The sequence below is a fragment of the Anolis sagrei genome, chromosome 6, assembly GCF_037176765.1.
Source record: "Anolis sagrei isolate rAnoSag1 chromosome 6, rAnoSag1.mat, whole genome shotgun sequence".
Taxonomy (NCBI): Eukaryota; Metazoa; Chordata; class Lepidosauria; order Squamata; family Dactyloidae; genus Anolis; species Anolis sagrei.
Genome location: NC_090026.1, coordinates 97,837,046 through 97,852,326, shown reverse-complemented (window position 1 = coordinate 97,852,326; position 15,281 = coordinate 97,837,046). Strand labels below are relative to the sequence as shown.

The 15,281-nt window shown below is 39.1% G+C and overlaps 1 protein-coding gene across 1 annotated transcript; it reads left to right on the top strand.

Annotated features, from left to right (window-relative positions):
• The first annotated feature begins 523 nt into the window (after positions 1–523).
• C6H7orf78 (chromosome 6 C7orf78 homolog) lies at positions 524–13,850 on the top strand. Its single transcript, XM_060783347.2, has 5 exons — positions 524–834; positions 6,729–6,813; positions 9,001–9,143; positions 12,470–12,550; positions 13,394–13,850. Exons 1-5 carry the CDS (start codon positions 589–591, stop codon positions 13,664–13,666), a joined length of 828 nt encoding a protein of 275 aa, XP_060639330.2. The 5' UTR covers positions 524–588; the 3' UTR covers positions 13,667–13,850.
• The last annotated feature ends 1,431 nt before the right edge of the window (positions 13,851–15,281 follow it).

Here is a 15,281-nt window from a genome sequence, read left to right as displayed (position 1 = left end):
TTCAGGTTACAATTTTGGATTATGTGGTTTTAATGTTTCTTTATTTTATTTATTTACAGTATTTATAATTATAGTAATATGTTTTAATTCCATGTTTTAATGTCTTGTTTATGCATTATGTTTTAATATAGTTTATGTTTTTAATTTCTAGTTATATGTTATTATCTAGATATTATGTTTTGGTTTTCATGTGTATATATGGCATTGAATTTTGCCATTATTATGTTGGAAACCATTTGAGTCCCCTCAATAAATAAATAAATAAATAAATGTGAGCAACTTGGAGTAAATGTAGGATAATGATGTTGACAATGGTAATGGATGTGTAAGAATAAAATATAATAATCAATGTTTTTCTTTTACTTTCCTTAGGTGTAAAGAAACAAATGCAGAATGTTTCCTTATATCCATGACAAGAACCAATCCAAGTGGACTTTTAATTTAAAGGAAAAGTTCACCACAAACCTGGAGTTAGCTTTAGCACGGAATCAAGTGCACACATGCCGGAAACCCAAAACTCCTGAAAAAGAAGGCTGGACGAGGAAGCCTCCTGATTTTAGCTATAAACTATACATAGCTCCAAACCTCATGAGGAAACCCCTTGAAACGTCGAAAGAAATGAAGAAGCAGAATTCAAGAGCCAGCACCGTACAAGATGAACTGATTAGTATAAGGTCCAGGTTGTTTGACCAGGTCATGGAACAGAAGGAGCAGCCAAAAATCATTACAAGGTTTCCACATGTGGGCCCCTATGAAGCCCAGTTATCATTTGTGAAGCGCGGGAAGTATAAGAGCACAAGCTACAAAGATCCCAAACCATTTGAGCATAGACAGGTAATGTTAACAGTGAACTGAGATACAAACATCTAAAGCACTGTATTGTCGAAGACTTTCATGGCCGGAATTACTGGGTTGTTGTAGGTTTTTTTGGACTATATGGCCATGTTCTAGAGGCATTCTCTCCTGATGTTTCGCCTGCATCTATGGCAAGCATCCTCAGAGGTAGTGAGGTGTGTTGGAATTAGGAAAATGGGTTTATATATCTGTGGAAAGACCAGGGTGGTTCAAAGAACTCTTGCCTGCTGGAGCTAGGTGTGAATGTTTCAACTGACCACTTTGATTAGCATTTGATGGCCTGTCCATGCCTGGAACAATCTTTTGTTGAGAGGTGATTAGATGTCCCTGATTGTTTTCCCTCTGCTGTTTTAATTTTAGAGTTTTTTTTAATACTGGTAGCCAGATTTTGTTCATTTTCATGGTTTCCTCCTTTCTGTTGAAATAGTCCATGCTTGTGGATTTCAATGGCTTCTCTGTGTAGTCTGACATGGTGGTTGTTAGAGTGGTCCAGCATTTCTGTGTTCTCAAATAAAATGCTGTGTCCAGGTTGGTTCATCAGGTGCTCTGCTATGGCTGACTTCTCTGGTTGAAGTAGTTTGCAGTGCCTTTCATGTTCCTTGATTCGTGTTTGGGCGCTGTGTTTGGTGGTCCCTATGTAGACTTGTCCACAGCTGCATGGTATATGGTAGACTCCTGCAGAAGTGAGATGATCCCTCTTGTCCTTTGCTGAACGTAGCATTTGTTGGATTTTCTTGGTGGGCCTGTAGATAGTTTGTATGTTGTGTTTCGTCATCAGCTTCCCTATGCAGTCAGTGGTTCCCTTGATGTATGGCAAGAACACTTTTCCTCTGGGTGGATCTAAAGCTCTTGTTCTCAACCTGTGGGTCCCTGGTTGTTTTGGCCTTCAACTCCCAGAAATCCTCACATCTGGTAAACTGGCTGGGATTTCTGGGAGTTGTAGGCCAAAACACCTGGGGGCCCACAGGTTGAGAACCACTGATCTAAAGAGAGGACAATTCAGGCAATGGTGCTACATAACATGGTCCTCACTGTAAGTATAAATGAAAAAGTATCAAGCAGAATTAACTATCTCCAGGAGATGGCACTCTTGTGACACAAGATTTGTTCATTTAATTCAGTGTTGTGGGTTGCATTTAATAATGTCACTCAGTATTTCCCAAACTCTGGTCTTCTTGGTATTTTAGACTTCAGCTCCCAGAATCCCTGCTCATTGTCCAAGGCAGCTGAGGCTTCTTGGAGTTGAAGTACAAAAAAAGCCCTGGAGGTCTAGTTTGGGAATCACTGGTGAAGCTAGTTATGTGGCATGTTTTGTTGCCTATAGGAATATTCATATTCAATCACTAATGCTCTGTTGGTGAGTAGAGAATTTTGACTTTTTATCAATGTGTTGCTCAATCTTCTGAACACACTACAGTTTATGCCCAATTCGTTCATTCTGTCTGCATTGCATTGCTTCCCTTCATTCAGTCACAAAGGACCCTTCCACCCAGCCATATAACCCAGACTATCAAAGCAAAGAATCCCACTATATCTTCTTTGAACTGGGTTATCTGAGTCCACACTGCCATATATCCCAGTTCAAGGCAGATAATGTGGGGTTTTATTCAGCTGTGCGGAAGGGGCCAGAATTTACTAGTGTGTCTCTTACTCAATATATGTTTGTGATTACTATGAATTTGAACAGTATAACAAGTTTCCATAATTATTCGCTGAGTTCATTTATTTTCTATTTTCTGTATAGGTGGGCTATTTTTTGTTGAGTTTACTAATTCAGGAACCCATTCATATTTATCTTACTCAAAATACACATCAGGAAGGGGCCAAATAGACTTATATGGGAAGATACTGTCTATCAAACAATCTCAACTTATGCTGTATTTTCCTTGTCTAAATTTCTCTTAGGTTGTCGATAGTCTGAAGTATTTGGTGTTGTTTCCAAAGCAGAACAAATAGGTTAGCAATTTTCTCTAGTGATGGTGTTGATAATAGTGTTTTTTAAATATATATATATATTCTACAGAGCTTTGTGTTTCTTCAAAATGTGGACTTCAACTGTCCCCATTTGGAAGGAGTAGTCCCAAATACCATATACATTAGTGAATATGTCGACCTCAAGAGGGTTTAGGGGCCAAAATTATGGATTTTGACATGATCCGTGGAGAAGTTGAGGATCCTCCTGGGTAAACAGAGAATAAGCACTGACTTCCTTGACTTTCCCATGACACTTTCTTTGCTCTCTTTTGAGGGGAGGTGCCAAAGATCTGCCAACATTGCTGGCATTTCCCAAACTAAGGATTAAAAAAGGCCAGAAATTATTGGGGCTTTTTTAAGGTTCTCCTGGGATGAACTAAACATCATTCTATTTAAAGAAGAGAATGGTTCCTTTAAAAAACAGTGGAGATATAGTACTTAAACTGACCCATGGATAAGTCAATCCAGGGTTTGTGGCTGGATTTTGAATAAATTTCTATACTTTTATATTTATTTATTGTGTCAGAAGCAAATTGAGAATACAATTGTAATGTATAGAGAAACCACAAACAAAGTTAAAAACTTGGCATTATACTAAATGTCCTTTGACCAGAAGCTGGCCAGTTGGAGTGCCTCTGGTGTCACTGTAAGAAGGTCCTCCATTGAGCATGTGTCAGGGCTCAGACTGCATTGCAGTAAGTGGCCTGTGGTTTTGTTCTGGTACAGCTGTACCAGGAGCTCTAATTTTGTTTGCTTTGCAGTCCTAAGTTTCAGGGACGCTGCAGATAGGTGGCTTCTTTGGTTGCAGTTATAGGGCAAGCCGCCTGTCCATCATCATTAAGTTTGGTCCCGCCCCCTTGCTCAGGTCAATTGGGAAGGGAAGGGAGCCATTCTTTAGTTAGTCTCAGCAAGGAAAGCTATGTACAGGGTGTGTGTAAAGCTTCCCCTGTACAAAAGCTTCAACCTTTAAGAATTTCCAGGGTTACAGAAATTCCAACAGAAACAAAAGGAAAAGAGTCTCCAAAGACTTTCCAGGGAAACAGCCCTAAAGATCAAAGAACTCCAGCTAAAGAGACTACAGGCCTTGCTGGTAGGTCCACTCGGTGCTCTGAGATGCGGTTCAACCCGGTAGTGGTGCCCTGCCCACATCAGTTAGGTTTAAGTTTCAGTCAGCCTGGGAGAAGTTAAAAAAGGGATTTTCCTTTAAAGAAGTTATTGAAGATAGTTGCCTGTCCTTCGTGGGCAAGTTTAGGAATTCACCAGTGGCCCAAAAGCTTGGAATCATTTACTTAACTTTACTGAAGACAAGAGAAGTTTCTGTTTGATTGTTCATTAATAAAAGACTTTGTTGTACTTCTCAAACCATCTAAAGACTGTTTGTGGTGGAAACCTCTTTAGGCCCCCTGGCTTCCTGTTGGGCAAAGGTTGCACGTCCTGTTTTAAAGACAACTATTTACAGGCCCAGCGTGCAACAGAACAGGTTTGCTCTTCTTCATACTCGCATGTCGTGGACTTGAAGTATGCAACCAGACTTCTATATGAGAATCTACAATAATGCGTGGTCACTGGTCATCCTACTTTTCCATCTACTTTTAAAATATCTGTTTCTATTTCCCCATCCTAACTTCCCTTTTTTGTTCTCAGCATAATTAAGTCAAAACTGAGTTCAAAGTGTGAAATTGTTTTACTCAATTAACTTATCAAGGGGGAAAAGAATCTTACCTTCCTCTGTAGCCTCAGGCAAAAGCAAACTGCTGCAGCCTTTGGTAGCTGGATATATTCTTCCTCATTAAATCACAGTGCTTGATGATGGCTTACAAATACTCAACATGAACAAAACCAAGCTGAGATACATTACATGTGTGTGTGTGTGTGTGTATGCAGTCCCTGATGGCACAGTGGGTTAAACTGCTGAGCTGCTAAACTTGTTGATCGAAAGGTCGAAGGTTTGAATCTGGGGAGCAGCATGAGCTCTCACTGTTAACCCCAGCTTCTGCCAACCTAGCAGTTCGAAAACATGCAAATGTGAGTTAGATCAATAGGTACAGCTCTGGCAGGAAGGTAAAAGCACTACATGCAGTCATGCCGGCCACATGACCTTAGAGTTGTCTATGGACAATGCCGGCTCTTCAGCTTAGAAATGGAGATGAGCATCAACCCCCAGAGTCAGACACGACTAGACTGAATGTCAGGGGAAAACCTTTCGTTTACCTTACTTATTTCATTTATATCCCATCCTTCTCAACCCCGCAGGGGACTCAGGGAGGGTTACAAAAAAGGCACATGTTTCCATCTATATTGTGATATATTCACATATGTCCTGATTTTCGTCTGTAAAATGTCAGAGGGTACAGGACATGGTCTTAAAGAATACAAGGTTGCACCATATTGAGGTTACATAAATATCTGTCTGATCAATGCCTCTGAGTGGAACACTTGTCCTTTTAAATTTTAAAATTACATGGTTTCCTGCTTTAGACATATTGTTATGATTTATGTACGGATTAGATTAAATTAGGTAATCTAATTAGCTATGAAAACACCACTCAAGGGTTACAAGCCTTCTTTGTGTAACAGCCTTTACTCTCACTTAAATTGGGCCAATTAAAAAAAAGTACTGAGAGGATGAGATTGGCAGTTCTATATATAGAGGTATTGGTTTTATCAGATAACTGGTTTCACCCTTAAACAAGGAAGAGACTGTATATTATTAACCAGCTGTGGTGTGTCTTTGTGTATGAAGGTCTTAGAGGCTTATAAAGCTGGTTTGCATTGCTAGCTGAGCAGTTTAATAATAAGAACTGGATGTGGCAGGAAAGAAATTCTTCTGGGAACATATTGTTCATTCGTTTGCTTGCTCGCATTCAGACAGTTCTGTCTTGCCTTTTGTCCATGAAGAAAACCCCAAAGTGCCTTGGAGGCAAAAAATCACAGATGTATAACTACATGGAACTCAAAGTCCTAAAGATCCCAGCTTATCCAGGAAGCTAAGAAAAATCAGCCCTGGTTCGTACTTGGATGTGGGACTGCTAACATAAACCTGGTCCTGTAGGCTATATTTTGGAGGAACTGTCAAAATCACCTCTAAATACTACTTGATTAAGAAAATCCTATGACATTCAAAGGGTCACCATAACAAAGTAACAAAGTACCGTACAATGAACGCCTATGTCCCTGTGAGGCGGAGGCAATGGAAACTGTGGAGCACGTTTTATTGTACTGCTCTTTTTACCAAGACCTTTGTAAACATTTTTATAAATTCAATTTTAGAAAGTTTACCAGGGAGATCTGTAAGGTTTTATGTTGATTATTGTTTGGCTGGCCAATACCCCAAAATTACTGCTAAAGTTGCTAGCTTCTCTGCAGCAGCAATAGCTTGTTGACGCAAGATGCTGTCAAAGTCTTAGAAAGTTTTAATATTTGTTTTCAGTTTTTACCAAATATCTTATTCAATACTGGGTTTTAACTTGGCTTTTGACATTGTTTCTTAATACCCAAATGTATATTTGCCTATTCTGGCATTTGTACATTTTTTGATGCTGGTCATTGACTGTAATAAATTTATTATTATTATTATTATTATTATTATTATTATTATTATTAAAAGGTCACCATCGGTCAACAGGTGACTTGAACACATGGACACACACACATAATCACCACACCTAGTTAAAATGAATAAATAAAATATGCCATGACAAAAACTTAAAATTTCTAGCAAGCAAGAAGCATGGTGAGATAACAAAAATGATTTCTGTCTTTCTGTACCATTTGTACTGAGATGGATTAAAGGTAGAAAAGTGTGAATGGATGGCAAAGAAAGGGACAACAAACCAAACTATGTCAAAAGTGTTGACCAGCAAATCAATGTGTTCCCTCTCCCTTTCCCCCCTTTACAGTATGAAAAACATGTGCCAAATTTTGTGACAAGTTATGCCAGAGACCCTCTGAATCTAAAGTTGAAATCACAGTGTTTAAGTGAAGGTAAGTTATATTATCGAAGGCTTTCATGGCCATAATCACTGGGGTGTTGTGTGGTTTCCAGGCTGTATAACTGTGTTCTAGAAATGTCTCTCCTGACATTTCACCTGCATCTATAACTGCCATCTTCAGAGGATCTGATAGTAGTCAAGCAAGTGATGTATATAAGTAAGCTTTTCCTGACTCACAAAGGGTGTTATAACATTTGTCATATAAGTAAAGGTAAAGGTTTACCCTTGACGTGAAATCTAATCATGTCTGCCTCTGGAGAGTGGTGCTCATCTCCATTTCTAAGCCGAAGAGCCAGTGTTGTTCATGGAAATCTCCAAGATCATGTGGCCAGCATGACTGCATGGAGTGTCGTTACCTTAGCACCGAAGTGGCACCTATTGATCTACTCACATTTGCATGCTTTTGAACTGCTAGGTTGGCAGAAGCTGGGCCTAACAGCAGGAGCTCACCCTGTTCCACGGATTCGAACTGCCAACCTTTTGGTCAGTAAGTTCAGCAGCTCAGTGCTTTAACCTGCTGCACCACCGGGGGCTCCCGTTCGCCATATAAGTCACAGAAATGTTATAATTTGAACCTTGCATTATTATGGTAATAAATATTAGAATGGAAATACTCCAAGGAAAAACTAAAGGGGCTTGTACTTCAACTGTGACAGGTTGTTCTTTTGGGGAAAATTGTATAGTACATTACCTGTATCTGTGAGAGAGATATTCCTGAACCTATTGTGGTTAATGAAAGTCACAGATAATTGTGAACCTGATTGAACTAACAGGTTCCAGTTTGTAAATATCCTTTTTGAATTGTGTTGCTCAGAATTGGATGCAATATTCCAGGTGAAAACTATGATATGTGTGGACAGACAATATTAGAAGGTGGTCTAAATGGCAAAAGTTATTAATTAGAAAGAGCACACATGCTAGGAGCTGCTGCAGCAGTTTGCTTTTTTCATGAGCCTAATGGAAGGGCAAGACTTTCCCTCTTCCTCTTCTTGAGTTAACTGAGCACAAATTACTTTTGTACTTTTAACTCGGTTTGCAGCAATTGAAGCTGAGGACAAATGGAGATGGTGGGAGGAGAGAGAAAATGGGACAGAAAAATGAGATGATTTGTCCCAGCCAAATCTTAAGAGTTGGGGAATGTGTAGCAACTATGACTAGTAACTTTTTAAATCAGGGGTCCCCAAACTAAGGTTCATGGGCCAGATGCGGCCCTCCAATGTCATTTACCCGCCCCCCACCCTAAACTGAAATGGCATGAAGGCATTCAACAACAACAACAACAAATCTAATTAATTTGGCTATCTCATCAGTCAAAAGCAGGCCCATACTTCCCATTGAAATACTGGTAAGTTTGTTCGTTAAAATTGTTTTTCCTTTTGAATATTGTATTGTTCTTTCATGGTTTTTGCACTACAACAGTATCCATAGGAACTAGTTCATGTTTTTTTTAAAACTATTGTCCAATCCCCCAACAATCAGAGGGACTGTGAACCAGTGCTCTGCTTAAAATTTCTGAGGACCCCTGTTTTAAATTGTCTGGCCATTGACAATAATCCTGATAAGTTTCCTGGCCCAATTCAAAGTGCAGGTGATTACCTATAACACTTCACGTCCAATCTATCTTCGAGACCGCATCTCCTTCCACGAACTGGCATGGGCATTAAGATCTGCTGGGGAGGCCCTTCTCTCGGTCCCACCACTGTCTCAAGTACGGTTAGTGGGAACGAGAGAGTGGGCCTTCTCATTGGTGGCTCCCTGGCTCTGGAATATCCTCCCTAAAGAAATTAGGTTAGCCCCCTCTCTTCAGGCCTTCCTGGTGAGTCTAAAAACATGGCTCTTCAGACAGGCCTTTGATCCTGAGTAATTCATGGTCAATGTGATGAATCATTCATAGTACTGCCCTGTACTTTGACTGTTATGACAGATAGCTGGTTTACCCGCAGGTTATACTGTGTTTAAGGAATTTTATAATTTTATTGGTGAGATTTTTATGTGCTGTTGGTTGGATTTATGTCATTGTATTTACATTTATATATTGTTATCTGTTGTGTGGCACCTGAAGTGCTTCTTTGAGCTGCCCTGAGTCTCTTTGGGGAGATGGTGGCGAGGTACAAATAAACATTGATTTATGGATATTTTTTCACAGTCTGTCCTTTTGTTTTTAATTTAACCCCTTTAGTCCATGGATTGCATCCTTTGACAGACAAGCGGCCTTCTAGATCAAGAGAAAAATTTATTACCCACAAGCCTGTGGAACTCAAGTGGGATTCGAGGTTGATTCTAACAAAAGAACCTTGGCCGGCCAAAACAGTTTCTTTCACAGTTAGTACAACATATATTCTTGTTTTCTTTTTCATCTTCTCTGAGTTTGTCTGGAGTGAATTTAATGAGGATTTCAGTTTGCCAAATTTCCCTAATACTTAGTGCATCTGCAAAATTGAGAACTTTCCTGATTTTAATCTAAGATGCCATCATTTGCAAAGTGTCTTTTGAATGTTTTATTTGAAAGGAGATGTTATATGATGCCAATGGCATGCTTTGGAAAATGCACACTGTTTCACAAACGTGATGCAATAAGCAGCTCTGTGTTGGTTTACATCAGCAAAGCTTCCAAGAATGCTTTGCACAGTTGAAAGACACTGGCATCAAAACATTGCATGTTTCACAATGAGTATAGTGTAGACTGGGAGAAAGAGGGTGAGATTTACCTATCTAATTGCTTCCTGGAATCAGAAGAAACTTTGGGTTTTCTGATTCCAGTGATGAATCATCCTCAATAAGGTATCTCAGAAGGCGGGGACAGCTCTGGAAACCAAGCCAGAGTAATTGCTCAGTCCTTTAAAAAATTATTCTGAGATATTTAATGATGCACGAGGAGCACAACTTTGAAAGGTATTTTGTGAAAGTAATTACTGTATTGGAAAAGGAATCTAATTGTTATTCAATGCAACTTGAAAAAGTAACTTTTTGCACCCATTCTTGTTGCATTTTCGTGGAAGAATAAGCTGAAAGTAAAATAGAAAAAGCATACAATTTGAAAAACCTGTTTCATAAGTCTGTCTCTAAAATGCCTTAAAATGCCCTTTAAACATAACTTTTTGCATAGCTAGAAAATGTTACTTGTTACATTAGAGGAGCGTCCTCAATCCTTCTAATTACATTACTTCTGAATTATCCTCACCTTTTAGGACAGGAAAACTACTATAGTTATATTACTTCTAAGCTTTGGGGAGGAAAGGTGGAAATGCATGTTCACAAATGTGGTAATTGTGGAAGAATGTTCTTGACTGTCCGTTAACATGTCCGTTAACATGGTTGAGATTGTGTGTGACTTTTAATACATACAGAGTAAGATATCTAATCTTAACCATAGAAGTCCATATCATCCTATAATGTATTGTGTCTATTACTATTAAGCATTTCCCTGCTGTTTGATAAAATCTTTCCACCTTATTTATTATAAAGAGATATTGTAATGGATCACAAAAACATTGTAGTGGATCACAAAATAGTGTGGCATTATTTAGTAAGTTGAGTGTTTAAAAATGTTTGTATCCATTCAATAATAGAAGGCAAAATTGAAGCAGTATGTATTCACATGCATGCACAAAATCAATTTTCTGAAACAGAAATTAGTTTTAGCACATTTTCTGCCTCGTCTACATGGAAAATAGTGAGAGAATAGTGTAGGCGTAGACATTACTTATAAAGGAATATATGCACTGTTCCTCTTTTTTCTCTTCTGGGGGTTTACATTTTTACTGCAACTTTCAACCTACTACTTCTGATTTCTTTGTCTTCTGGTATTTTTATTGTCAATGGTTGGGCCCAAATGTATTTTAACAAATATGGAATCAGAGAATCATAGAGTTGGAAGAGACTTCATGCGCCATCCAGTCCAACCCCTGACAAGAAGCAGGAAAACTGCATTCAAAGCACCCCCGACAAATGGCTATCTAGCCTCTGTTCAAAAGTCTCCAAATAAGGTGCCTCCACTGCACTCTGGGGCAGAGAGTTCCACTTCTGAACTGCTCTCACAGTCATGAAGTTCTTCCTAATGTTCAGGTGGAATCTCCTTTCTTATAATTTGAAGCCATTGTTCCATGCCCTAGTCTCCAGGGCAGCAGAAAACAAGCTTGCTCCCTCCTCCCTATGACTTCCCTTCACATATCTATACATGGTCATCATGTCTCCTCCCATTAATATGAATTAATTAGTCTACTGTAAAGAGGATCATGCAAGGTACTTCCTGTTGCTTAAAGCATTTCTCTCACTTGAATGAGTGCTCATGTGATGGAACAACAGATATTACAAAACAAGAAACTACACTTCAAGAAGGAAAAAATAGACACCCAGCCTCAAAGCTGTCACAACTCTAACACGACTATTGTCTAATTCTCTTTTTGCATTTTACTTCACAGAAATGCATAAATATGTAATACACATCATTAGATCTAGCACACTAGATTCATTTTCCTCTCTCACCATGTTTACTTCTTTACACTCTGTTAAGGATGGTTAACTAGGGCTATGAGCCTGAATCCAATTGCTGGTCCTAACTAGAGTAGGCTCATGGGATCAACTACTGTGAATGCTGTCAACAATTGTCGAAATCTTTTTAAAGTTGTGGTTTTACTTTAGACAAAATTATCAAGTGGCTTTCAACCAAGAGAAAGATGATAGGGCTTTATAGCATGCTGAGCTATTTCCAATTGACACAGGCCGTATCTTGCTTTGTGCTTTGCCAATGGAATTATACCAAAAATCAAAGTCATTGAGGTCAACACAGTAGTCATCACCAGCAGCTACCATGTGAGTAGTTATGCCTGCTGCACAAATTGGGGCTCATTACATCTGAGTGGGCAGGGTTTCAGCCAACAGATTTACTTGCAGAGAGTAAATTGTGATGAATGTCAGGCTAGGTAGTTTGCATTATTGTCTATACCAGCTTTCCACAACATGATACCTTCTAGGTCTGATGGATTATTATTCATGTCATTTCCATAGCCATTGCTTGGAACTTGTTATCCACCACAAGAAAACAGTGTGACAGATCCCTTCACCCCAGCTGTTCCAAAAACTGGGGGCTTTTGTGTCCAAAGCTAAGGCTTTCCCCCTGAGACACAGAAGATGATAATCAGGAATAAGTGTTTAAAAAGGTTAATCAAGCAAAGTTTATTGTGAACTGGATTTTGGTGTAGGTGAGATTAGAATTCTGCTAAACATGTGAATGATCGTAATAATATATCATAAAATATCACCGAAACTATATGTGTGTGTGTGTTTGCTTTAAGCCAGATTCACAGTGATTCACAGAAAGTTACATGAAAAAATTACAGCAATCTTATTACATTACATTCATCTTATTTTATCCAATACATTCATAATATATCACTATATGTGGGTCCCTATGACTACTACTATGGACAGTCTTCAGTTTATAATGTGGATGCATTTTTCCAGTACAGTTTTTACCAGTTTTGCTCAGAGATAGAGTCGGCTTCTCTTAGAAGATCTGAGTGTAGACTGTAGAGTAAATGTCTTTAAGTGACTTGGTTTCTGTGAATTCCCATTCAGTTATGAGTGTCTGTTTGGAAGCAGAAGTATTCAGCAGTTCTCTCATGTTCTTTTAATGATTTCATCTTCAGAGGTTCAAAAGCCAACGAGGTGCACACACTGCCCTCATGGAACGCATTGAAGAAACATTAAGCAAGCTGTGGCAGAAGGAGGTAAGTTTTAATATAACAGAACTCTCCACTGAGTAGATTTCATAACCCAATTTCAAACTGATTCAATTTTGAAATTTTAATTAAAGTTTAATGTCCAGTAAAGAAATCTTTTCTGGATGGGCAATAGAGGGATGGAGAATATTCAGGTTACTCATTTGTATTTTCACACCTGTGGGAGGTACATAGATGAAGTGCTCGATTTAGGAGAGAACAACAGTCAGCCCTCTACATTTGTGGGTTCGACTTTTGCAGATTTGGTTATTCATGGATTTGATAAAAATGTTCTCTCTAGGAATCTCTATCTCCTCCATGGCAACTCTGTGTTCAGCTTCTGGCAGACATTGACCATAACATCATGCTGGAGTACCTAGAGCAGTGATCTATCCATCCATCTATCTATCCATCTATCATCTGGGAATAATGGGCATTGCAACACAACAACACTTGTGGCTCTGAGGATAGGGAAAGGTTAAAGAGATTTTAGACTGACATCATATCCACAAGCCATGTATCTAAATGCAAGCTCCGCTATCCTGACTAAACAGAACCAACTGCAGCCTCCCAGATTTTACTGTATCACAACTCCCATCAAATCTAGTCATTATATCTAATTATGAGGAACACTGGCACTGTAGTCCAGCATCTAGAGGGCCACCTAAAATGACATGGTGGGCTGTATTTAGGTCATGGGTCTTGAGTTTGACACATAGGGAATCATTGAAACATTCACTGTACAGACAGTGATCATACCAATGAAATGTCACCTCAAAGGATTGGGTGGCATTGGTACATGTCCAGGATTCACTCCCCATGTTAAGATTTCTTCCATTTTCTCCCCTTCAGGCAAATCAGAAGCAGACAGCAAGCAAGAGGAAAAAAGAAGCAGAGAATACATGGCGAAAAGGCTTACCTGTAGCTGTTTCCATAGAAAGATACCCCAGGAGGAAGCAGCAGGACAACAGTGAAACGCAGCGAAAAGGGTGGATTTCTCGGTCAACATCCATAGAACTATGGAAAGGGAGAATGCCAAAGCCAGCATATATAAAACCAGAACCTCTGGGTTTCTTGTTGCCAACTGGCATAGCTCAGAGTGTTGAGGAACTGAGGTGCAAATAATGGGAACAAACTAGGGAGCATTTTGGAAATATGTGAGTGTTTAATGATAGTGGCATTCCGATAAATGCAAGAACATGTTCCACTAACTCCAGTTCAAAGAATGCAACAACTAAAAATACAAACACACACATAGAATAAATGTATCACTATTTATATAATACACTCTTAGATGCAGTTGCATGCAGAATGGTTTATTTACAATGCTACAATAAAAGTTGCAAAAACTGTATACAAGTGTGAAAATATTTAACCCTCTCTTCAGAAGAAGATAAGAAAGAAGAAGAAAACAAAGACTTTGAATATGGAATAATGAGATTTACTTACAAAAGAAGAACTGCTTTAGGAAATGAGAACTAGACTATATATACTAAAATACAGCACAATTACTGTATGGGGAAAAATCCCGAATTAGGTGTGTAATGACACCTAAAACATTGGAGTAGAGAAGCAGGCATAGAATCAAACAAAACAAACAAAAATGCTGTTTGCTGAATCAGAAGAATGGACTGGAAACAGGTGAAAGCAGATTAGTGATCCAACCTCATAATATAATCTCACAGTAGGTTTCCAAACAATGTGATTTCGATTGTAAATAATGGCATTTTGGAATAAAATGGGAATTATTTATTTAAGGTATGTATGCCCTAGGTCTCTGAATTTATGCTGAGTTTCGAACATGCCATTAATATAGGGTATTAGCTTGGGCTTGGGCTTGGCCAGTCAATTTCTGCAAGTTATGCAGTACAGGATGTGAATTTCTAGAAAAAAAAGAATGAAAGAGAGAGAGAGAGAGAGGAAGGGAGGGAGGGAGGGACACACACACAGAGACGGCCACAGTTAATTTATTTGTACACTATGGAGTCAGAGGTTTCACCAGAGCAGTGAAAAATTCTCATAGCTTCCTGAATAGAAGATATGCATTGATGAATCTGAAGGTGATTTCCCTAGAAAAGTCAGTCACATGCTCCCAAAGCACTCATCCATGAAAGGCTGTATCAGCAGTTGCTATTTGTCTCTAGCCACTGAATTTCCCTAGGTTAGTGAACAGCAGTGTTTGCTGTGGGAGCAGGAAAATGTTCACAAGGTTGAATTTTAATGTGCTTTAAAACAAGTATCACAAGTTGCTTTTAAACCACGCCAACCCCCAGCCGCATCCTAGGATTTCATTCTTGAATGTTGCACAGTACCTGGTAGTGGGTCTCAAAGGGGTCCACAGGATCATACCTTAAATCAGTTTATCCATGTATGGTTGAGCCTCCATATCCACAGATTCTGTATCCACAGATTCAGACATCCACAGCTTGAAAATACTTTCAAAACCTCAGAAAGCAAACTTCTATATTTGCCATTTTATATAAAAGGCAAAGATAAAGTCTAGTCATGTCCAATTCTGTGGGGTTGTGCTCATCTCCATTTCTAAGCCAAAAAGCCAGTGTCCATAGGCGCCTCCAAGGTCATGTGGCCAGTATGACTGCATGGAGCACCGTTACCTTCCCACAGAAGCAGTACCTATTGATCTACTTGAACTGCCAAGTTGGTGGAAGCTAGGGCTAACAGCGGGAGCTCATCTCATTCCCTGGATTCAAACTGCCAACCTTTCAGTCAGCAAGTTCAG